The sequence below is a fragment of the Leptonotus elevatus genome, chromosome 1 (assembly GCF_054856555.1).
Source record: "Leptonotus elevatus isolate MCC_2025b chromosome 1, RoL_Lele_1.0, whole genome shotgun sequence".
Classification (NCBI taxonomy): Eukaryota; Metazoa; Chordata; class Actinopteri; order Syngnathiformes; family Syngnathidae; genus Leptonotus; species Leptonotus elevatus.
In genome coordinates this window covers 35,248,021-35,272,753 of record NC_141239.1, presented here as the reverse complement: position 1 = coordinate 35,272,753, position 24,733 = coordinate 35,248,021, and the positions used below count along the sequence as shown (strand labels likewise).

Here is a 24,733-nt window from a genome sequence, read left to right as displayed (position 1 = left end):
TTTTCCAGTAAAATTTTGTAACGGCTGAGTCCAACAACTGGAACCAGTTAGCCGTAGGTTTAAATGGAATCATTGAGAAAAAATAGTTTATTTTGGGTATAACTTTCATTTTAATAGTGGCTATTCGTCCTATTAGAGAAATAGGAAGATTATTCCAGTGCTCCAAGTCACTATAAATGCTATCCAGAAGTGGAGTGAAATTTAAATTAACTAAATCAGTTAATTTAGGTGAGATTTTTATGCCTAAGTATTTTAAATTACCTATAGGAAATGAGTAGTATGGGTCCTGGCTTGCAGGGTTCCATGAATTTTCTGTAATAGGTAGAAGTGTTGATTTTGTCCAGTTAATAGAATAGTCTGATAACTGTGAGAATTTAGTTATTAAGTTAAATACTTCCCCTAACGAAATAGCAGGCTTTTCTAAATAAAGTAAAATATCATCGGCATATAGATTAATTTTATGTTCTGTTACCCCAGAGTGAATTCCTTGAATCATTCTTTCCTGGCGTATGGCTAATGCAAGCGGTTCAATAAATATTGCAAATAATAAAGGCGACAGTGGGCATCCCTGTCTTGTGCCTCTCTGTAGAGTAAAACTCTTAGATATAATCCCATTAGTAGTAACAGTAGCTTTAGGAGAATCATATAATACTGACACCCAGTGAATAAATGACTTCCCAAAGCCAAATTTATTTAAAACAGCAAAGAGGAAGGACCAGTTAACTTTATCAAAAGCTTTTTCTGCATCCAATGATATAATAACTGCCTTTTTATCATGCCGCTGTGACATACTAATAAGGTTAAAGAGCCTTCTAATATTATTAGTAGAGTGACGCTCTTTACTAAAGCCTGTTTGGTCGCTATGAATGATTGTCGGGATTACTGTTTCTAATCTAGATGTAAAAGCCTTAGTGATAATTTTAATATCAGTGTTAATTAGTGAAATCGGACGGTAACTTGATGGAAGGGTGGGGTCTTTTTCTGGCTTTAATAAAAGTTTAATTGCTGCTGTATTCATGTGTGGGCGTATGTGACCATTAGTTTTAATTGATGTTACTACTCTTAAGAATAGTGGAGCAAGCATTGACCAGAAGTGCTTTAAAAATATAGCCGGATAACCATCCGGGCCAGGTGCTTTGCCATTTGGCATACTATCTAGAGCACTGTACAACTCGTTTATAGTAAGTGGTGCATCTAACATATCTTTATATTCAGTAGTTACCTGAGGTATATTTAAGCTACTGAGGAATGCCTCAATATGCTCTGGGTTAGGTTTATTAGTTTCTGAGTATAAGTTGTGATAATAATTATAAAAAATTTGATTAATTTCTTCTGGTGATTGTGTACATTCACCAGTTGTACCTTTAATAGCCGTTATAAGCGATTTTTCCCGATTACGTTGAAGTTGGTTTGCAAGAAATTTACCTGATTTGTTATTATATTCAAAGTTGTTGTATCTCAATTGTTGTATTATAAACTCTGTCTTTTTAGTTAACATATCGTCTAACTGTATTTTTGTATTTTGTAAGTCAGTCCATATTTGGTTATTTGGGTTTATTGCGTACTCATCCGTCAGTTGTTTAATTTTATCTTCCAAGTCTTTTTCTAATTTTTGATCCTGTTTCTTTTTATAAGATGAATATGATATAATTTTACCTCTAATTACTGCTTTCCCAGCTTCCCAGAGAAGAGCTGGAGATAGGTCTGGAGAGTCATTTATTTCCAAAAAGTCTGCCCATTCTTTTCTTATAATTTTGTCAAATTCTGCGTCGTTTAGTAGTGAGATGTTAAAACGCCATGTAGGTGGTGGTTTAAAGGTATAATCAACTTGTAGGGAAAGGGAGACTGGTGCATGGTCGCTAATAATAATAGGATGTATTTTTGTAACGGTTTTATCAGCAATAGAATTATTTGTAAGAAAAAAATCAATTCTTGAAAAGGACCAGTGCACAGCGGAAAAGAAGGTAAATTCCTTCTTATTTGGGTTTTTAAGTCTCCAGCTGTCGACGAGGCCAAAGTCATCCATATATTCCCCTATTACTTTTGTGGATTGTGATCGCCTTATACATGTTGTTTTATTAGAACGATCTATTAATGGATTTAAGGTTGTGTTAAAGTCTCCTCCAATAATAATAGTAGAGTTCGCTGCTAATTCAAACAGCTTAGAGAAAAATTCATGGAAAAAAGCCGGATCATCATTATTAGGGGCATATAAATTACCGAATGTATATATTTTATTAAATATAGTCACCTGAATAATAATGTATCGGCCCTCTGGGTCTGTTATTGTATTATTTAGAGTAAAGAGTAAATTCTTATGTATGAGTATACAGACTCCCCTTTGTCTACTGTTATAAGGGGCAGAGTACGCTTGGCTAAAATTTTTATCAATAAGTAATTTTTCTTCAGATTTTTGTAGGTGGGTTTCTTGTAGGAGGCAAATATCTGCTTTTAATTTTAAGAGATGGTCTAAAGTTTTTATTCTTTTTGCCTGTGAGCGAGCGCCACAAACATTCCAGGAAACCAGAACTAATTTATGCATACAAATAATATAAACTCAGTCCTATGTATATATCTGTATAGGCCATTTGCCACCACTGGCATGTTATAGGATAGAATCAAAGTGGTTAGGTGATTTATATAGTTTGTATAAAATATGAGGTAACGTATAAGGTAACATGTAAGGTAATGTGTAAGGTAACGTGTAAGGTAACGTGTAAGGTAACGTGTAAGGTAACGTGTAAGTAAATAAAACAGTGCAAAAACGAGTAGGGCGGTGAAAGTGAAGGAAATTAACAGGGGATTAAACATAACAATACACCAGTAACCCCAGCGAGATTATTATTATTTTTTTTTAAATATACTTTAGATATAGTTGTGTATTAATATTATATTTATAATATAGCCTAAACATAATAAGTATTCATATTTTTGGTTTTATAACCACATATACAGTATATGTATACACCTAGTAATCAAACTAAGTTTAGTTCCACCAATGCTAATTAGAACAGCCAGGGAGTGGAATTGGGGTTCCGGAATAGTTGGCCATCGATATATAACTTATCAACGGCTATCGTAGTCCGTTTACCCTCCTGCCTATTTTGTTTCATTATAGGAAACAGTACCTTTCGCCGCTCATTGATCTCTCTCGGGAATTGATCATTCATTCCAAATGAGGTCCCTTTAAACTCCCGTCCTTTACTTTTAACAAATAATTTCTGTTTAAAATGCTCAAACTTGGCAATAATAGGACGGGGTTTGTTGCCTCTACGGGCTCCAAGCCGATGTACCCGGTCAAAAGAGATGTTATTTACCGTCTCCTGAGGAATTTTTAATGAATTCGTCATAAATTTTTTTATCTCAACCTCTGGGTTATCAGAGGTATTCTCAGATATACCTGAGAATATTAAATTCTCCCGCATACTACGGGATTGTACATCTAAAACTGTTTCTTTTAGCGTTTTATTCTCTTTTTTCATAGTTTCCAGCTCGGCTGAAACAGCCGTGAGTGTAGAATGTAGCTCGGCATTTTCCTGTTTAAGGACACTTACCTGCTGACTGATGAATTCCATGCTTACTTTTAATTCTTTGACGTCCTCGAGGATGAGGCCGAGGACGTCAAGTTTTTTATTTATGGACTCCAGCACACTGACCGAAACGTCCGTAGTGGTTAGGTCGTCCGTGTCCGTCGCTGAATCGTTTTTCCTCTTCTTCGAAGAAGGTTTCTTCGACGGTTTCTCGACGGAAGGATCCTCCATCGCGCAGCTGTAAAAATATCCGTCGATGAAACGTTCAAGGTCCTCCACGTTGGGTGGTATTTCAGATCTGCCGGATGAAAGAGAGAAGAGAAAAGCCAAGATATATGATGGTTAAATTTGGATTAGTTTAGTATAATAGAGCTAGTTCTATCTTAGCAGCAGGGCGCCGCCATGTTAGGGTTTCTGGTCTCGCTGTAGGTCTCGCGATAGTCACAGCATCTCGTGAGCGACTTCCTCTCGTCTGAGCGACTTCCTCTCTGAGCCTGCGCCGCACTTCTCCACAAATCTTTTAATTTCCTATTATTGATTAAGATTGGGATTTCTCCAAAAAAAACTCCTCAGAGCCGGATTTGAACCAGCGACCTAAGGATTTCAACAGAGACTTTCTACAGTCCTCCGCGCTACTAACTGAGCTATCGAAGGTTGATGTGTCTTATCAAGAACATCTGAGGAATGGGGATAACAAAGTGTAACTCGTCAAAAAGCATCTGTGAAATTTTTAAATTTGTATATTTAGATAAGTTGGAGAAATTTATTTTTATTTCCTATATGTGATTAAGTTTGGGAATTCTCCAAAAACTCCTTCGAGCCGGAGTCGAACCAGCGACCTAAGGATATCAGCTGAGACCTTTTACAGTCCTCCACTCTACCAACTGAGCTATTGAAGGTTGCTGTGTATTATCAAGAACATCTGAGGAATGGGGATAACGAAGTATAACTCGTCAAGAAGGAACTGTGAAATTTTTAAATTTGTATATTTTGATGAGTTGGAGAAATTTATTTTAATTTCCTATTTGTGATTAAGATTGGGAAATCTCCAAAAACTCCTTCGAGCCAGAGTTGAACCAGCGACCTTAGGATTTCAACCAAAACTTTGTACAGTCCTCCGCTCTACCAACTAAGCTATCGAAGGTTGCTGTGTCTTCTCAAGAACCTCTGAGGAATGAATTCACCACAAATCTTTTTAATTCCTATTATTGATTAAGATTGGGAATTCTCCCAAAACTCATTCAAGCCGGATTTGAACCAGCGACCTAAGGATTTCACCAGAGACCTTGAGTTGGAGAAATTTATTTGTATTTCCTATTATTGTTTAAAATTGGGAATTCCCCAAAAACTCCTTCGAGCCGGATTTGAACCAGCGACCTAAGGATTTCAACAGAGACCTTCTGCAATCCTCCTTCTACCAACTGAGCTATCGAAGGTTGCTGTGGCTTATCAAGAACATCTGAGGAATGGGGATAACAAACTATAACTCGTCAACAAGCAAGTGTGAAATTTTTAAATTTGTATATTTTGATGAGTTGGAGAAATGTATTTTTATTTCCTATTTGTGATTAAGATTGGGAATTCTCCAAAAACTCCATCGAGCCGGATTTGAACCAGCGACCTAAAGACCTTCTACAGTCCTCCGCTCTACCAACTGAGTTATTTAAGGTTTGCTGCTTCTTCTCAAAAACATCTGAGGAATGAATTAGCCACAAATCTTTTTTTTTCCTATTTGTGATTAAGATTGGTAATTCTCCAAAAACTCCTTCGAGCCGGAGTTGAACCAGCGACTTAAGGATTTCAACCAAAACCTTCTACAGTACTCCACTCTACCAACTAAGCTATCGAAGGTTGCTGTGTCTTCTCAAGAACATCTGAGGAATGAACTAGCCACAAATCTTTTTATTTCCTATTATTGATTAAGATTGGGAATTCTCAAAAAAAACTCCTCAGAGACCTAAGGATTTCAACAGAGACTTTCTACAGTTCTCCACGCTACCAACTGAACTATCGAAGGTTGCTGTGTCTCCTAAAGAACATCTGAGGAATGAATTCGCCACAAATCTTTTTATTTCCTATTATTGATTAAGATTGGGAATTCTCCCAAAACTCATTCGAGCTTATTTGAACCAGCATCCTAAGGATTTCAACGGAGACCTTCTACTGTAGAAGTTCTACAGTCCTCCGCACTACCAACTGAGCTATCGAAGGTTGCTTTGTCTTCTCAAGAACATCTGAGGAATGAATTAGCCACAAATCTTTTTATTTCCTATTATTGATTAAGATTGGGAATTCTCCAAAAAACTCCTCAGAGATTTGAACCAGCGACCTAAGCATTTCAACAGAGACTTTCTACAGTTCTCCACGCTACCAACTGAACTATCGAAGGTTGCTGTGTCTCCTAAAGAACATCTGAGGAATGAATTTGCCACAAATCTTTTTATTTCCTATTATTGATTAAGATTGGGAATTCTCCCAAAACTCATTCGAACCAGCATCCTAAGGATTTCAACGGAGACCTTCTACTGTAGAAGTTCTACAGTCCTCCGCACTACCAACTGAGCTATCGAAGGTTGCTTTGTCTACTCAAGAACATCTGAGGAATGAATTAGCCACAAATCTTTTTATTTCCTATTATTGATTAAGATTGGGAATTCTCCAAAAAACTCCTCAGAGATTTGAACCAGCGACCTAAGCATTTCAACAGAGACTTTCTACAGTTCTCCACGCTACCAACTGAATTATCGAAGGTTGCTGTGTCTCCTAAAGAACATCTGAGGAATGAATTCGCCACAAATCTTTTTATTTCCTATTATTGATTAAGATTGGGAATTCTCCCAAAACTCATTCGAGCTTATTTGAACCAGCATCCTAAGGATTTCAACGGAGACCTTCTACTGTAGAAGTTCTACAGTCCTCCGCACTACCAACTGAGCTATCGAAGGTTGCTGTGTCTTGCCAAGAACATCTGAGGAATGGGGATAACAAAGTATAACTCGTCAACTTGCAGCTGTGACATTTTTATATTTGTATATTTAGATGAGTTAGAGAAATTTATTTTTACTTCCTATTTGTGATTAAGATTGGGAATTCTTAAAAAACTCCTTCGAGCCGGATTTGAACCAATGACCTAAGGATTTTAACCGAGACCTTCTACAGTCCTCCGCTCTACCAACTGAGCTACCCAAGGTTGCTGTATCTTTTCAAGAACATCTGAGGAATGGGGATAACAAAGTATAACTCGCCAAAGAGCAACTGTGAGATTTTTAAAATTTGTTTATTTAGATGAGCAAGAGAAATGTATTTTTATTTCCTATTATTGATTAAGAATGGGAATTCTCCAAAAACTCCTTCGAGCCGGAGTCGAACCAGTGACCTAAGGATATCAGCTGAGACCTTCTACAGTCCTCCGCTCTACCAACTGAGCTATCAAAGGTTGCTGTGCCTTCTCAAGAACATCTGAGGAATGAATTAACCACAAATCTTTTTATTTGATATTATTGATTAAGATTGGGAATTCTCCAAAAACTCCTTCGAGCCTGATTTGAACCACCATCCTAAGGATTTCAACCGAGACTTTCTACAGTCCTCTTCTCTACCAACTGAGCTATCGAAGGTTGCTGTATGTTCTAAAGAATATCTGAGGAATGGGGATAACAAAGTATAAATCGTCAAAGAGCAACTGTGAATTGTTTTAATTTGTATATTTAGATGAATTAGAGAAATGTATTTTTATTTCCTATTATTGATTAAGATTGGGATTTCTCCAAAAACTCCTTCGAGCCGGATTTGAACCAGCGACCAAATGATTTCAACCAGCGACCTAAGGATTTCAACAGAGACCTTCTGCAGTCCTCCGCTCTACCAACTGAGCTAGCGAAGGTTGCTGTGGCTTCTCAAGAACATCTGAGGAATGAATTGGCCACAAATCTTTTTATTTCTTATTATTGATTAAGATTGGTAATCCTCCAAAAACTCCTTCAAGCCGGAGTTGAACCAGCGACCTAAGAATTTCAACTAAAACCTTCTACAGTCCTCCGCTCTACCAACTGAGCTATCGAAGGTTGCTTTGTATTCTCAAGAACATCTGAGGAATGGGAATAACAAAGTATAAATCGTCACCAAGAAACTGTGACATTTTTAAATTTGTATATTTAGTTGAGTTGGAGAAATGTAATTGTATTTCCTATTTGTGATTAAGATTGGGAATTCTCCCAAAACTCCTTCAAGCCGGATTTGAACCAGCGACCTAAGGTTTTCAACCTAGACCTTCTACAGTACTCCGCTTTACCAACCGAGTTATCGAAGGTTGCAATCTCTACTCAAGAACATCTGAGGAATTTCAATAACAAAGTATAAAACGCCAAAGAGCAACTGTGACATTTTTCAGCTATCGAAGGTTGGTTAACAGCTGAATGCGCTAACCTATTGCGCCACAGAGACACTGCAAGAAGAGATATTAACAGTTTTTGAATTCCAAGACATTAGCCAACAAGCTGAAATTAAAACCAAACGGAAATTCTGAAAAAGTGTAACACATCCCTGAGTGGGCTCAAACCACCATCCTTTTGGTTAACAGCCGAATACGCAGAGATATTTTACCAGAGAGACACTGCAAGTCGCGATATTTACAGTTTTTGTATTTCAAGACATAAGCCAACAAGCTGAGATTCAAACCAAAGGGAAATTCTGAAAAAGATCCCTGAGTGGGATCGAACCACCAACAGTTCGGTTAAAAGCTGAAAGTGCTAAACTATTGCGCCACAGAGACACTACAAAAATAGATATTTACCGTTTTTGAATTTCAACATATGAGCCAAAAGGCGTTCAAATTCAAATTCTGAAAAAGTAACACTTCCCAGAGTCAGCTCAAACCACCAAACTTTTGGTTAACAGCCGAATGCGCTAACCTATTGCGCCACAGAGACACTGCAAGTGGTGATATTTACAGTTTTTTAATTTCAGAACATAAGCCAACCTTAGAAACTCTGAAAAAGTGCACCAGAATCAAGTCTAGCAGTTCGCTGCGTGGGCTGGAACCACCAACCTTTAGGTTAACAGCTGAATGTGCTCACCTATTGCACCACGCTGAAACTGCACACAGTGATATTTACAGTTTTTGAATTTGGTTTATGGTTTTATTGAACATGTAAACACAAAAAAAAAACATTACAAGTTTAAAATATAAGTCGAAGTTAAAAAAGAAAGAAAAACAATAATAGGAAGAAAGAACATAGTTTATATGTTCAAAAGGGGTAGGAGAAATTAAAAAACGTATCTAGTCCTACCCCTTATATGTTGATAAAGTTAATGTATGTTTATTAATTTAGTTTCAATAAGATACAAAAGGGTCTGAATATCTGAAATGCCAGAACACTAAATACTGTACAACTTTAAATAAGTCACTACACCATTGAACTTTTAGGATATAAATAACCACACAAAAAAAAAAGCCAGATCACAAAAACATTGATTTATTTTAAGGTTCATATCCTTTTAATGCCAGGTACTTTTTTCAGACCCGACAGCTCCCCTGTACCAGTCACAACATCCATTGCTGCTCTTGATGCAAGCAAAGTTTTGGGCCTGGAGGACACCATTGCTCAACTTGCCCGGCAGGAAGTCCGTCCACAAGCACTCAGTCAGGCTGGTCATGCAGCATGGGAAGGTGAAGCAGGACTTTATCTGTGGGTGACCAATGAAAGGGATTTCAGCAACATGTTCAAACCAGACTACTAGGTTGCTTAATAGATAAAGCAGTCGCTGCGCATGTATGTGTTGAATTAGAGAACATCTGAAATAAGTGACTGCTACAAATCAATTCCTACCGGGCAATCGCAGCCCTCTCCGTAGCGGTCCAACACATTCTTTCGCGTGTCGCTCAAGGCATCCCACGGCTGATAGAAGTCACACAGGGAGACATGCAGCGTGCCGTCAAACTGCAGCCTGCCTGCATTTGCACAAGAGGAAAAAAAACATGCACTCAATAGATACAATAAAGTAAAGGACATAAAATACACATAAGGTCTAAAAAGAGAGTTTCCTAATAGTCAATGGTTTAACTATGGAATAACATTTTCTATAATGGGAGAAAAATTCTAACTTTGTACCCATTAATAGATATTCAACGCCCTTGGTCAGAGTGATTCCACATGCTGCAGAGTTGGGTCCTGTGTAAATTGCTCCAAAAAGCCTTTCAACACCCTTGAAGGTCTGAAAAACAAAGATTAATCTCCAACATGTATAATGTACATGAAGATAAATATATAAGCAACTCACCGTCAAGTGTTGGATCTCATACTTGGTGGGTCGACCTTCACCTTGTGCGCCAGGCATCACTCCAACAACCTTGGCCTTGATGACTAGAAAGAAGTTTTCAAAAGATGCGTTAAAACCCAAATGTGCATCCAAAGTGGAGGATTTGGTGCCCCAAGACAGCAGCGCAAATCCAAACAAAAGACGGGTGTTTCTTTAAAAGTATTTAGCATCGTGTAGTAGTAATCACATTCATTTATGACTTCGGTTCTACAAAGTAAACAGACAATTGTGTGAAATGCCATAACCAAATGTCTAAAGTGCCTATAAAAGCTATAAAACAAAGGCTACAGGCCAATTCAAACTATTGCCAAAGTGGAGAAGAAAGTGATGTGAAATGGTTAATTCACCTGGATTTTACTACTTAGCCAAGTGAAAGTGTTAGCTTTGAACATTTTGGAATTGCAATCAACACTAAAGGTTTTGAGTAAGTCATGGTCATAAATTAGACTAGAAGCAACATTACAAAACACCTGATTCCCTACTTAACCGTTTTGTGACGGGAGTAGAAGTTGTCCTACAATTGGAACGTGGGTGTAAACTGCCCTAATGCTATTAGCAACACCTGCAATTCCCTACTTAACTGGCTAGGTTTAAAGTCTAGTTAATAAAAGGCCTGTTTAAAGCCATTTTGTGATAAAGTAGCAGAACCACAGAACTGGTGGCTCGGGGAGCAAGGGGATGAGAAAAAAATTCCCATGGATAAAATAGGTCACCATCGATTGGAATTTGCAGACTGCCTTATACCTTCTTTCTTTCTTTTTTTAATGACTGCAAGTGGACTCTTGTTTAACTTACCAACAACATCTGCCTGGCAATACAACTGCTGCGGATGCAGTGGTAAACAGGTACAGGCTTGTGCGCTTTCCTCCTGAAGCCCCCACAAGCACAGCAGCACCAGGGGCAACACAAACTTCTTCCAGCGCATCCTGAAAACCTTCAATAACGCAACGCCAAAAGCAACACATTGTGTCACAACAGGAGGTTCACTCTGCTTGAGTTCATGTGGACGGGAGCCTTTTTCTTATAGCTGCAGACTCCGCCCACAGTTAAGCAAAATTGTCACGTGCACACATTGATTGATGACTGCTTTCAGCTGTAACTAACGAAATTAAAAGCAAAAAATATATATATATCAGAAATGATACATACACTTTATGTATCATTTATGCAGAATTTTGGATTCATGAATATACTGTAGAATATCTGAAAGAGAAAAAAAAATTCACACATTCTTCCTAAATAATATGGTTTAATGAATGTTATTTTGCTATTTTGTGCATGGACAAGACCAGAACAAATGGGCCAACTTTTCGTTACCTTAATTCTACAGGTAGAAACTAATAGGATAAAATCTTTGCATCATTTTTTTTTTTAGATAATCTCTTTGATTTTGTTGGTGATGAAAGTCTCAGGTGAAAACAGTCATCAATCAGTGTGTGGAAGTGTTGTCGCTTAATTGTGGGCGGAGTCTACAGCTATAAAAAGACCCTCGTCTACCTGAGCTCAACTAGAGTAAACTTATTGTGGCAAAACAACGCTTCTCCTCTCGACAAGCAACCAAAACCTTCTAATTTGTTTAGACTTTGTTTCATTGAAGGTTTCAGGATGACCTGGAAGACGTTTGTGCTGCCGCTGGTGCTGCTGTGCTTGTGGGGGCTCCAGGAGGAAGCAGCGCAAGCCTGTAGCTGTGTCCCGACGCATCCACAGCAGGTGTATTGCCATGCAGATGTCGGTATGTAGAAAAGGACTCTACTTTCAGTCAATAGTTAATACTCCCTTTAAAAAAATAAAAAAATACATTCTTTTTTTTAAATGGTTTATATGCTACGGAGTACATTTGTAGAGTAGCTTATGTGTTTGTATGAAAAAACTTTTCTTTTTTTTTTACCATTTCTATTAGGGAGTCTTTGAATGTCTCACGATTTGATTCCGATTGCTTTTTTTGTGCGATTCTATTTATTTTTTATTCAAAATGATATGATTGACAATGTTTTGTTTTTTTTGCTTCAAGCGGTTAAGAAAATTGATGGAAATGTGTTTTGGATGCCATTTCAATTTTCACTATTTTGTAGAACTGCAATGAATGAATTATTTAAACATGACAAGAAAGTCTTTGCTTTCGATTTGTGTCTATTTAGTCATTAAGGCAAAGGTTGTTGGAGTGATGCCTGGCACACAAGGTGGTCCACTCACAAAGTATGACATCAAACACATTACGGTGAGACTCGAAATATTTTCATGTACTTTTTTTTATGAGCAATGCAAATTGGACATTAATCTAACTTGTTTTTCAGACTTTCAAGGGTGTTAAAACGGTGAAGCGTTTTGTTGCCATCTACACTCGACCCAATTCTGCATTATGTGGCGTCACTCTGACCAAGGGAACTGAATATCTACTCATGGGTATGAAAGACCCGCCCCCATATGAAAACTATCGATTACATGGTCCATCTAATGATGACCTATTAACATGTGATAAGGCGGCTAGGCCTCAGCACACCCTGCGACCTGAATGAGCACAAGTTTTGGATGATGGATGTATGTTCTTTATTAGATTTTAAGACATGTGGCTTATTTCCTTTTTTCTTTTTCTGCCATTACAGGCTGGCTGCACTCTGATGACTCACTGCATGTTAACTCGTGCGATGTCCATCAGCTGTGGGATGCTGTGAGTGTTGAGCAAAAGAACCTTCTGTACCGCTACAGGGAGGGCTGCGATTGCGTGGTAAGAACACTACTGGATTTTTTTATATATATATATATATATTTTTTTTTTAATGAAGCATTGGGAATTGGTTTTATATAAGCTTTCTAGCAGCCCCATATTGCCCACATGGACAAACACTAAATGCTTAATCTGTCAAGTGTGTGTAATTTTTTTATCATCCACAGATCAAATCCTGCTTCTCCTTCCCGTGCCACATGACTACCTCAAAAGAATGCTTGTGGACAGACTTCCTGCCAGGCAAGATGGGCCGTCGTGACCAGGCCCAAAACTTTGCTTGCATCAAGAACAGCAAGGGCTATTGTGCCTGGTACAGGGGTTCTAAAAAAGAATACCCAGCTTTAAAAGGTCATTAAGTCAAAATAAAAATACAAATCAGTGTGTTCTTTTCTCTGACCATTAAGTCCTGGCTGCCTCTAATGTACATCTGTTTTGTTTTTTAACTATGATGGCCACATGTACAACCAATGTGAGCTGAATTCATTACGGTGAAGATGACTTTTAAAACTAGTCCAGACTTCCTTGGACCGGAGTCCCAAAAGTTTAGGACGTTTCATCCTCCAACACACTTGATTGATACAAAGCAAGCTCCTGATCTTTAGAATCGGTTGTGTCGAGGACTGAAATATCTAACACCTGGAACTTTAGTACCAGGATTGGGCAAGCCTGAGCTAATGGCTGCTTTTAGTTTCCTCACAATTTTGGAGGTCAAAATGCTGTGATTGGCATGGGTTCATTACTGTTTATGGCTTTAGATGGGGAAGTTAAAACTTTTGCCCCACTAGTTTTAACACGGCATTCTGATATTGCATTTGTGGACTATGACTTTAGCAGCTAAATCTACCTGTTCGCTCTATCAGGGCATCCATTTTGCCCCTAGCTGTCGACAAAATTACATCAGTTGAGGTAACAGGTCAGTGCTCACCTGTTTTTAGCTTGGAGGGATTTCATGAAAATTGTGCACTTGTGGAAAAGTTTGATTTCTGGCAGGGTGTTTGATATAAGCCCAAGGCAAACTTGGTCCTTGAGGACCAGAGTCCTGCAGGTTTTGGAGGTTTCCCTACTCCAACACAGCTGATTCCAATCAACAGGATCATTTCCTGTTATCAGGCTTACGCTGAGGTTGCTGATAAGCTGATCATATATCCAAAACATGCAGCAGGACTCTGGTCCTCGAGGACCGAGATTGCCCACCCCTGGCCTAAGGTTTTCAAAAATCCATGGATGCACACCTAGTGGCTGGTATGAATACAATCCAAAATGGCCCACAATTAAAAGAGTAAAGGTTATATCTCAGCTTACTTTACTCTTAAATTACTGTATGACACTTTCTGTACGTTGACACAAGGAATCCAATTCTGATCTTAAAGGGTCAGTAACAACTTTTTGGACCTTTCTGCCATGTTAACTCTTTGACCGCCATAAACGTTATAAAACGTTTAGTAAAAACCTACGGAGGGGCGCCGAGGACGTTAAAAGACATTCACTATGTTTTTTTTTTGTTTTTTTTGGGAAACGGGTGGAGGAAAGCCTTGGGCAGCTGTGCTGAAAGTATCAAGCAGATCTAGTTAGTATAATGACTCGTTTTGGCCCCTAGATGGCAGCGATGACTCTCTTTGCACAAGGTTGGGTGGGCCGCCCACCGTGGGCGTCAGTAGAAGACGTGAGGCGGAGCTAGAGTGTTGATGTGTGATAGTGTGATGATACAACAATGGCAACCGGTTGCAAGCAGCTCACGCTTGAGCATTTTTTTCAAAGACGGAAAGCATCGATCAATACTAAAAAGCGCATTGATGTCGACGATGATGATGACTCCGAGCTTGACGCCAAAGTTGGAAGCCTTGACGCGACCGTTATGATCACGTAGTAAGCCTCTCCGGCTAGCGCTGCTAACGCCGGAAAACGCGCACAACAACCGACCGGGTACTTCTACACAAGCGGACATTCGATCGGGCGATGGAGAGTTGTTGAAAAGCATCGACCAATGCACATTGATGATGATGATGATGGTGAATCCCGAGGTTGACGCCACAGTTGGACGCCACAGTTGGACGCGGCCTTTATTCTCACGTCATAAAGCCTCACCGGCTAGCGCTGCTAACGCCGGAGCTGCACAAGCGGACATTCGATCGGACAATGAAGTCCCCGAGTCCAATGCATATTCATCGGAGGAGCGGGTACAGTCTGATCACGGAGAAGACACTGGTTCTGGACTACGATACCACCATGAATGGAGTGGATAAGATGGATCAGAACATCTCTTACCACCCGGTATAGCAACTGAAGGACATGAGGAAGCCAGACGTAACACCACCGTAACGTAACCGTATCATGATCCTGATATTAGACTTGATGGCAACACACACTGCAGTATATACTTGCTATTCCCCGGAAAAAACGGCCTGCAAGAAAGTGTAGCTTCTGCACGCGAAGAGGCAATCGCAGTGAAACTAATCTGTTGTGCAAATCCTGTTGCGTCTCCTTGCACGCAGGGGAGTGTTACACAAAAAGAAAAACTGTCGTTGAAACATCTACATATTTGTAAATAGCACCACAGTTGCACACATTTGTAAATAGTTTGCCAAATTGTTGTCAAATTGTTACACTGTTGAATGTAAATAAACGTATTTTGCTATCAAAAAACACTTTTTCATTCTTGGTGGTAGTGTTTTATAGAAGTAAAGCACTATTTAGGTGTTTGTGGCATCATTCATGGACAAAAAGAAGTGTAAAATTCACTAGAGTGCATGAAATAATATCGTTTCACTAAAAGCTTGATTTCTTCGTATTTTCAAACTAACCATTTTCTATTGTTGATTACTAAAGAACGGAATAAGGTAGAAACAAACTTTTTTTTCTGATGAAATATGAAAGTCCAATCTTTCATTTGGTAGCATGTGTGTTTCCATAGTCCAAACAGAACATTTTCTGTGGACCTTGAAAGATCAGTCAAAATGCTTAAATCGGCTGGCACTGACGGCATCCCTTTTCTGAAAACGTCTGGCAGTCAAAGAGTTAAAATGCTAATTCCTTGCCAAAAACATCGCATAAGGGGTGTTTTGCTCCATTCGCCCCTCTATGAGTAGTTCTAGGTCATTCTGCTCTCCAAGCACCTGCCCCTCCCAACCCGAGAAAACGAGCGGGTACTCAATTTGTAACGTGATCAATTGAGGACCCACCCCCACACTGCCTCTGCTACTCATTTTATTATCATATGATGATGATTATGATTTTATTATCAAGTTTTTTCCCCCCTCTTTTTTTTTTCATTCCATTCCCAAACCCACTTACCCGTATCTGGAATACAGAGTTTTGAAGAGGGATTGCTTCCAGACAAAAGCTACAGCTTTCCATGCTGGAGTAAGGCATTATGGGTCGGGAGGGTTGAATCCAGGCAATGAGTGAAAAGAAGCAAAAGCTGCATTTTCAAGAGTTTGCTATGCTTTAAAGCTTATGAGAGTTTTCTTGACGCAAGCAACACTATACCCAATCTGTTTTTTTTTTGTCTTGTAATTAACTGATTTTCATCACTCATGATGGGATCTGTATATCTTGACATATGAAGAGGAAAATGTGAAATGTAAAAAGAATGTTGAAAACAATAGTTGTTACTCAGGTACACCTCGATACTTAAAATAAAATGACAAGATCCTCTACATTTTAAATGTGTGTAGGTCGAGTGCTGTTGTGAGAAGCTGAACCAATGCTTCATGATATATATATATATATATATATATATATATATATATATATATATATATATATATATATATATATATATATATATACGTGTGTGTGTGTGTGTGTGTTTTGCTCTATAAAAGGTATGAATCAGGTGTGTCAGGTGACAAACTTAAATTTAAAAATATTTACTTAAGAGCAGGCTACACAGTACAACTTCAAATTCACTTAACACACCAGTGAAGTTACAAAGCATATAAAAGAAAAATCAAACAAGAGATGATACCCCGATAAATATAAGGTTTGCAATATTTATTACAGCTATTACTATGAATATATAATTTTAAATAAATGTTAATTTGATAAAATTGTGAGCAGGCAGTTTTTTCATGTTCAGTAACACTAAATAAAACATTTTAAAAGAAGAAGTGGGTATATACAGTAGATGTAATAAATGGTGGCAATTTACACTAAAACTGATTTTGTGTGTGGACAAGACAAGAATAAATAAGCCAACGTTTCTTTACCTCATCACAAAAACTGCAATTAATATCTTTCTCAAATTTCTGCGGGTAAAAACTGGTTGGATAAAATGAATGTATAATTTCAGAGGAAATGTCTTTAATGTTGTTGGTGATGAAAGTGACAGGTGAAAGCAGTCATCAATTAGTGTGTGAAGTCCTCAACACAAAAACTTCACATTTCTGTCAAATTTCTGCATGTTGAAGCTTGTTAAAACTGCGACCCGACTTCGGATAAGCAGATGGATGGATGAAACGTGTTGGATAAAATCGATGTATCCTTTTACAAGAAATTTCTTTAACTTTGTTGGTTATAAAAGTGTCAGGCGAAAGCAGTTACTAATCAGTGTGTGCACGTCACGTGGTCCTTAATTGTGGGTGGAGTCTGCAGCTATAAAGCCTTTGTCAACCGCAGCTCAAGCTGAGTAAACCTCCTCTTGTGACAGAAGAGAGCAACCGAGTTGTTTGTGGAACAGCATGTGCGTTTTCTTGTTCTTACTTTGTTCCCTTGAAGGATGAGCTGGAAGACATTTGTGCTGCCCCTGGTGCTGCTGTGCTTGTGGGGGCTCCAAGAGGAAGGAGCAGAAGCCTGTAGCTGTTTCCCGATTCATCCGCAGCAGGTGTATTGCCGAACAGACGTTGTTGGTGAGTTGAACATAATGAACTTTATCATATAAAAATAATAATTCTCAAATTTATTTTTTGGGTTTGTTGGGATAAATTCTAATTTAATTTGGCAAAATGGGTGCCAATATAAGTGAAGATTCCTTTTTAAATTTAGCAGGCTAGGCTTAAAGCTAGCAACTTGCTTGTATGTCAATGGGAAGCAGGTGCTCTCAATGATGGCTGTACTGTTTGTGATGTCTAGTCTTATTTGTATCTTTTTAAGTCTTGCAGTTGGTTGAATATTCAAAAACACTGCTACTTACGGCCATTTGGTGAAGAAGTTTCAGTTGATGTAATACATTATTATTTTTATTTTTTTTTTAAATCATGTTAACTCATTCATTGCCATTGATGACTATAGATGTCAAAAAATAATTTGAACTATTTCTATTGAACATTTTTTGCCATTTTTGTTAACAAGAATGTGAAAACCTAGACATTTTTTTATTGTACATTTAGAACAGATTTAAAATGTGTGATTATTCATGAGCTCACTAGTAAAGTCATGCGATTAATTATGATTAAAAAATGGAATCGCCTGATGCCTGTGATTTTTTCTTTTTTTTTAAGAAAACATTATTAAAAACAAATAAAATTACTTAACAAAAGAAAGATTATAAAAATAGGGGCTCCAGGCGATCAACATTTTTCATAATTTGTTGCATGACTTCACTAGTTAACTCTCAATTAATCACACATTTTATATATGTTCGAAATGAACAATATATATTTTTTCTAGGTTTTCATACTCTAACAAAAATGGGGTTGAACTAATATAATAATAGAACTAATAGAAATATTTCAAATTAATTTGACGTCTATAGCCATCAATGAAACTGAATGAGTTAAACGTGTACATTTAAAATAAGCTCTTTGTGTGGTTCTGTGCTTCTGTCTTGGCCCCAAATCCTCCAACCTGGATGCCCCTCTGGGTTTTAATGCATCTTTTTGAAAACGTGTCTTTCTAGTCATCAGGGCCAAGATTCTCGGAGTGATACCTGGCGCACAAGGTAAAGGTCGACCCACCAAGTATGACATCCAACACTTGACGGTGAGATACTTTTGACATAAATGCATCTTCATGCATGTGTGTTGGACCTGACTCTTTGTTTTTGTTTTTCAGACCTTCAAGGGAGTAAAAAAGCTTTTTGCTGCCATCTACACTGGACCCAATTCTGCATTATGTGGCGTCACTCTGGCCAAGGGCGCTGAATATCTACTCATGGGTATATAAAGCTTGCTCAACTTTCTCCAGTATGTCAACTCAAACTATTAATGCTGAAATGTCAGCCTTTGAATGCTTACAAAAATGCCTGACAATTTTTGATTTTACTTGATAAACTGAAGTTTTCCCTGTCCCCTTAATACCTTCCTCTTAAATTACAGGCATACTGCGGTTTGATGGCACACTGCATGTCAACCTGTGTTCCTTCATTGAGCCATGGGATGCCTTGAGCACTACACAAAATAATCTTTTGTCCCGCTATGCAGAGGGCTGCGATTGCACGGTAACACAACTGGTTTTTAGCCTCTACTTTGTTTATACTGTTAGAGGCCCCTCATATTAGTAGATGTTGTCCACTATAAACACATGGACAAGTGCCAACTGCTTTATCACTTATTGGCGTGGCGTGTTTCTTAAATCCCTGTCCTTGGTCACCCACAGATCAAGTCCTGCTTCTCTTTCCCGTGCTGCATGACCGGCCCAAGTGAGTGCTTGTGGACAGACTTCCTGCTGGGGAAGATGGGCGTTGGTGAGCAGGCCCAAAACTTTGCTTGCATCAAGAGCAGCAATGGATGTTGTGCCTGGTACAGGGCGGCTGACGGGTCTGGAAAGGATAACTGTAAATAAATAAAAAATTACCTCGATACAGGCTTTTCTCTTTTCTTCAGCACTGGTGACTCTTGAAGTACAAACTCAATTAAGTTTAGATGTTTTGCAAATGATTTTCAACCTAAACTACAAAGACAAGATGCTTGATGTTCAAACAGTTTATCATTGTTTCTAGCAAATTCACTTGGAATTTTATTGCTACAACATGTTTCAAAAAAAGCTAGGACGGGTGGCAAAGACTGCTAAAGATGAGATGCTCATCAAACACTTGTCTGGAATATCTCCCAGATAAACAGAATTTGAAACTGGTCCAAGATTGGGTTAAAAAAAAAAAGCTTCCCTGAATTCCTCAGTCACTCACAAGCAAAAATGTGGTGAAGTTTACCTCTGTGAGCAATCATGAGTAAGTAGCTGAAAAATTTAAAATGATACTTGACTAATTTAGCCATTTATCAGCAGTAGTAGAAACTTAACATTGGTCTAGAAAAAAATTGATAGCTACTTTTCATGTCTAATACCTTAAGACTTTTTTTTTTTTTTTTTTTTTTTTTTTTTTTTTTTTTTTGGACCTGGTGTTTACTAATTTAACCCAAGTCAAATAATGGCAAGTGTTCAAAATCAAGGTTTAACACTAGGGCTAGGGTTTAAAACTAGGGTTTAATACTAGGACAAGGGTTTAAAACTAGGGCTAGGGTTTCAAATTAGGGTTTAAAACTAGGGCTAGGGTTTCAAATTAGGGTTTAAAACTAGGGCTAGGGTTTAAAATTAGGGTTTCAAACTAGGGCTAAGGTTTAAAATTAGGGTTTCAAACTAGGGCTAGGGTTTCATATTAGGGTTTTAAACTAGGGCTAGGGTTTCATATTAGGGTTTTAAACTAGGGCTAGGGTTTCATATTAGGGTTTTAAACTAGGGCTAGGGTTTCAAATAAGGGTTTTAAACTAGGGCTAAGTTTTCAAATTAGGGTTTAAAACTAGGGCTAAGGTTTCAAATTAGGGTTTCAAACTAGGGTTAGGGTTCCAAATTAGGGTTTCAAACATAGGCTCGGGTCTCAAATTAGGGTTTTAAACTAGGGCTAGGGTTTCAAATTAGGGTTTCAAACTAGGGCTAGTGTTTCAAATTAGGGTTTTAAACTAGGGCTAGGGTTTCAAATTAGGGTTTTAAACTAGGCATAGGGTTTCATATTAGGGTTTAAAACTAGGGCTAGGGTTTCAAATAAGGGTTTTAAACTAGGGCTAGGGTTTCAAAGAGGGGTTTAAACTAGGGCTAAGGTTTCAAATTAGGTTTTAAAACTAGGGCTAGGGTTTCAAATTAGGGTTTTAAACTAGGGCTAGGGTTTCAAATTAGGGTTTCAAACAAGGGTTAGGGTTTCATATTAGGGTTTCAAACTAGGGCTAAGGTTTAAAATTAGGGTTTCAAACTAGGGCTAGGGTTTCAAATTAGGGTTTCAAACAAGGGCTAGGGTTTTAAATTAAGGTTTCAAACTAGGGCTAGGGTTTCATATTAGGGTTTAAAACTAGGGCTAGGGTTTCAAATTAGGGTTTTAAACTAGGGCTAGGTTCCAAATAAGCGTTTTAAACTCGGGCTAGGGTTTCATATTAGGGTTTAAAACTAGGGCTAAGGTTTCAAATTAGGGTTTCAAACTAGGGTTAGGGTTCCAAATTAGGGTTTCAAACATAGGCTCGGGTCTCAAATTAGGGTTTTAAACTAGGGCTAGGGTTTCAAATTAGGGTTTCAAACTAGGGCTAGTGTTTCAAATTAGGGTTTTAAACTAGGGCTAGGGTTTCAAATTAGGGTTTTAAACTAGGCATAGGGTTTCATATTAGGGTTTAAAACTAGGGCTAGGGTTTCAAATAAGGGTTTTAAACTAGGGCTAGGGTTTCAAAAGAGGGGTTTAAACTAGGGCTAAGGTTTCAAATTAGGTTTTAAAACTAGGGCTAGGGTTTCAAATTAGGGTTTTAAACTAGGGCTAGGGTTTCAAATTAGGGTTTCAAACAAGGGTTAGGGTTTCATATTAGGGTTTCAAACTAGGGCTAAGGTTTAAAATTAGGGTTTCAAACTAGGGCTAGGGTTTCAAATTAGGGTTTCAAACAAGGGCTAGGGTTTTAAATTAAGGTTTCAAACTAGGGCTAGGGTTTCATATTAGGGTTTAAAACTAGGGCTAGGGTTTCAAATTAGGGTTTTAAACTAGGGCTAGGTTCCAAATAAGCGTTTTAAACTCGGGCTAGGGTTTCATATTAGGGTTTAAAACTAGGGCTAGGGTTTCAAATTAGGGTTTTAAACTAGGGCTAGGTTCCAAATAAGCGTTTTAAACTCGGGCTAGGGTTTCAAATTAGGGTTTTAAACTAGGGCTAGGGTTTCATATTAAAGTAACAAACTAGGGCTAGGGTCTCAAATTAGGGTTTCAAACTAGGGCTAGGGTTTCATATTAGGGTTTTAAACTAGGGCTAGGGTTTCAAATTAGGGTTTCAAACTAGGGCTAGGGTTTCAAACAAGGGTTAGGGTTTCATATTAGGGTTTCAAACTAGGGCTAAGGTATAAAATTAGGGTTTCAAACTAGGGCTAGGGTTTCAAATTAGGTTTTTAAACTAGGGCTAGGGTTTCATATTAGGGTTTAAAACTAGGGCTAGGGTTTCAAATAAGGGTTTTAAACTAGGGCTAGGGTTTCAAATAAGGGTTTTAAACTAGGGCTAAGGTTTCAAATTAGGGTTTAAAACTAGGGCTAGGGTTTCAAATTAAAGTAACAAACTAGGCCTAGGGTTTCAAATAAGGGGTTTCAAACTAGGGTTAGGGTTCCAAATTAGGGTTTCAAACATAGGCTCGGGTCTCAAATTAGGGTTTTAAACTAGAGCTAGGGTTTCAAATTAGGGTTTCAAACTAGGGCTAGGGTTTCAAATTAGGGTTTTAAACTAGGGCTAGGGTTTCAAATAAGGGTTTTAAACTAGGGCTAAGGTTTCAAATTAGGGTTTAAAACTAGGGCTAGGGTTTCAAATTAGGGTTTTAAACTAGGGCTAGGGTTTCAAATTAGGGTTTCAAACTAGGGCTAGGTTTTCAAATTAGGTTTTTAAACTAGGGCTAGGGTTTCATATTAGGGTTTAAAACTAGGGCTAGGGTTTCAAATAAGGGTTTTAAACTAGGGCTAGGGTTTCAAATAAGGGTTTTAAACTAGGGCTAAGGTTTCAAATTAGGGTTTAAAACTAGGGCTAGGGTTTCAAATTAAAGTAACAAACTAGGCCTAGGGTTTCAAATTAGGGTTTCAAACTAGGGTTAGGGTTCCAAATTAGGGTTTCAAACATAGGCTCGGGTCTCAAATTAGGGTTTTAAACTAGGGCTAGGGTTTCAAATTAGGGTTTCAAACTAGGGCTAGGGATTCAAATTAGGGATTTAAACTAGGGCTAGGGTTTCAAATAAGGGTTTTAAACTAGAACTAAGGTTTCAAATTAGGGTTTAAAACTAGGGCTAGGGTTTCAAATTAGGGTTTTAAACTAGGGCTAGGGTTTCAAATTAGGGTTTCAAACAAGGGTTAGGGTTTCATATTAGGGTTTCAAACTAGGGCTAAGGTTTAAAATTAGGGTTTCAAACTAGGGCTAGGGTTTCAAATTAGGGTTTCAAACAAGGGCTAGGGTTTTAAATTAAGGTTTCAAACTAGGGCTAGGGTTTAAAACTAGGGTTTAACACTAGGACTAGGGTTTAAAACTAGGGCTAGGGTTTCAAATTAGGGTTTAAAACTAGGGCTAGGGTTTCAAATTAGGGTTTAAAACTAGGGCTAGGATTTAAAATTAGGGTTTCAAACTAGGGCTAAGGTTTAAAATTAGGGTTTCAAACTAGGGCTAGGGTTTCATATTAGGGTTTTAAACTAGGGCTAGGGTTTCAAATTAGGGTTTCAAACTAGGGCTAGGGTTTCAAATTAGGGTTTTAAACTAGGGCTAGGGTTTTAAACTAGGGCTAGGGTTTTATATTAGGGTTTAAAACTAGGGCTAGGGTTTCAAATAAGGGTTTTAAACTAGGGCTAGGGTTTCAAATAAGGGTTTTAAACTAGGGCTAAGGTTTCAAATTAGGGTTTAAAACTAGGGCTAGGGTTTCAAATTAGGGTTTTAAACTAGGGCTAGGGTTTCATATTAGGGTTTAAAACCAGGGCTAGGGTTTCAAACTAGGGTTTAACACTAGGACTAGGGTTTAAAACTAGGGCTAGGGTTTCAAATTAGGGTTTAAAACTAGGGCTAGGGTTTCAAATTAGGGTTTAAAACTAGGGCTAGGGTTTAAAATTAGGGTTTCAAACTAGGGCTAAGGTTTAAAATTAGGGTTTCAAACTAGGGTTAGGGTTTCATATTAGGGTTTCAAACTAGGGCTAAGGTTTAAAATTAGGGTTTCAAACTAGGGCTAGGGTTTCAAATTAGGGTTTCAAACAAGGGCTAGGGTTTTAAATTAAGGTTTCAAACTAGGGCTAGGGTTTAAAACTAGGGTTTAACACTAGGACTAGGGTTTAAAACTAGGGCTAGGGTTTCAAATTAGGGTTTAAAACTAGGGCTAGGGTTTCAAATTAGGGTTTAAAACTAGGGCTAGGATTTAAAATTAGGGTTTCAAACTAGGGCTAAGGTTTAAAATTAGGGTTTCAAACTAGGGCTAGGGTTTCATATTAGGGTTTTAAACTAGGGCTAGGGTTTCAAATTAGGGTTTCAAACTAGGGCTAGGGTTTCAAATTAGGGTTTTAAACTAGGGCTAGGGTTTTAAACTAGGGCTAGGGTTTTATATTAGGGTTTAAAACTAGGGCTAGGGTTTCAAATAAGGGTTTTAAACTAGGGCTAGGGTTTCAAATAAGGGTTTTAAACTAGGGCTAAGGTTTCAAATTAGGGTTTAAAACTAGGGCTAGGGTTTCAAATTAGGGTTTTAAACTAGGGCTAGGGTTTCATATTAGGGTTTAAAACCAGGGCTAGGGTTTCAAACTAGGGTTTAACACTAGGACTAGGGTTTAAAACTAGGGCTAGGGTTTCAAATTAGGGTTTAAAACTAGGGCTAGGGTTTCAAATTAGGGTTTAAAACTAGGGCTAGGGTTTAAAATTAGGGTTTCAAACTAGGGCTAAGGTTTAAAATTAGGGTTTCAAACTAGGGCTAGGGTTTCATATTAGGGTTTTAAACTAGGGCTAGGGTTTCAAATTAGGGTTTCAAACTAGGGCTAGGGTTTCAAATTAGGGTTTCAAACTAGGGCTAGGGTTTCATATTAGGGTTTTAAACTAGGGCTAAGGTTTAAAATTAGGGTTTCAAACTAGGGCTAGGTTTTCAAATTAGGTTTTTAAACTAGGGCTAGGGTTTCATATTAGGGTTTAAAACTAGGGCTAGGGTTTCAAATAAGGGTTTTAAACTAGGGCTAGGGTTTCAAATAAGGGTTTTAAACTAGGGCTAAGGTTTCAAATTAGGGTTTAAAACTAGGGCTAGGGTTTCAAATTAAAGTAACAAACTAGGC

At 38.1% G+C, this 24,733-nt stretch overlaps 3 protein-coding genes and 4 non-coding genes across 7 annotated transcripts; 2 read left to right on the top strand and 5 right to left on the bottom strand.

Annotated features, from left to right (window-relative positions):
• Positions 1-4,341: 4,341 nt before the first annotated feature.
• trnay-gua (transfer RNA tyrosine (anticodon GUA)) lies at positions 4,342-4,429 on the bottom strand. Its single transcript is given in 2 exon segments — positions 4,342-4,377; positions 4,393-4,429. It is a non-coding gene; the product is annotated as a tRNA-Tyr (tRNA).
• A 2,449-nt stretch (positions 4,430-6,878) lies between these two features.
• Positions 6,879-6,966, bottom strand: trnay-gua (transfer RNA tyrosine (anticodon GUA)). The gene is given in 2 exon segments: positions 6,879-6,914; positions 6,930-6,966. It is a non-coding gene; the product is annotated as a tRNA-Tyr (tRNA).
• Positions 6,967-7,304: 338 nt separating this feature from the next.
• trnac-gca (transfer RNA cysteine (anticodon GCA)) lies at positions 7,305-7,413 on the bottom strand. The gene is made up of 2 exons: positions 7,377-7,413; positions 7,305-7,340 (listed from the first exon to the last, which is right to left on the bottom strand). It is a non-coding gene; the product is annotated as a tRNA-Cys (tRNA).
• A 93-nt stretch (positions 7,414-7,506) lies between these two features.
• On the bottom strand, positions 7,507-7,594 carry trnay-gua (transfer RNA tyrosine (anticodon GUA)). Its single transcript is given in 2 exon segments — positions 7,507-7,542; positions 7,558-7,594. It is a non-coding gene; the product is annotated as a tRNA-Tyr (tRNA).
• A 1,432-nt stretch (positions 7,595-9,026) lies between these two features.
• On the bottom strand, positions 9,027-10,773 carry LOC147181836 (metalloproteinase inhibitor 2-like). The gene is made up of 5 exons (XM_086077625.1): positions 10,644-10,773; positions 9,810-9,892; positions 9,641-9,743; positions 9,359-9,480; positions 9,027-9,215 (listed from the first exon to the last, which is right to left on the bottom strand). The coding sequence occupies exons 1-5, from the start codon at positions 10,771-10,773 to the stop codon at positions 9,027-9,029; spliced, it is 627 nt and encodes a 208-aa protein (XP_085933751.1).
• A 680-nt stretch (positions 10,774-11,453) lies between these two features.
• Positions 11,454-12,929, top strand: LOC147181835 (metalloproteinase inhibitor 2-like). Its single transcript, XM_086077494.1, has 5 exons — positions 11,454-11,580; positions 11,987-12,066; positions 12,143-12,251; positions 12,452-12,573; positions 12,741-12,929. Exons 1-5 carry the CDS (start codon positions 11,454-11,456, stop codon positions 12,927-12,929), a joined length of 627 nt encoding a protein of 208 aa, XP_085933620.1.
• Positions 12,930-17,133: 4,204 nt separating this feature from the next.
• Positions 17,134-19,293, top strand: LOC147181834 (metalloproteinase inhibitor 2-like). Its single transcript, XM_086077377.1, has 5 exons — positions 17,134-17,420; positions 18,410-18,492; positions 18,565-18,667; positions 18,828-18,949; positions 19,108-19,293. The coding sequence occupies exons 1-5, from the start codon at positions 17,291-17,293 to the stop codon at positions 19,291-19,293; spliced, it is 624 nt and encodes a 207-aa protein (XP_085933503.1). The 5' UTR covers positions 17,134-17,290.
• The last annotated feature ends 5,440 nt before the right edge of the window (positions 19,294-24,733 follow it).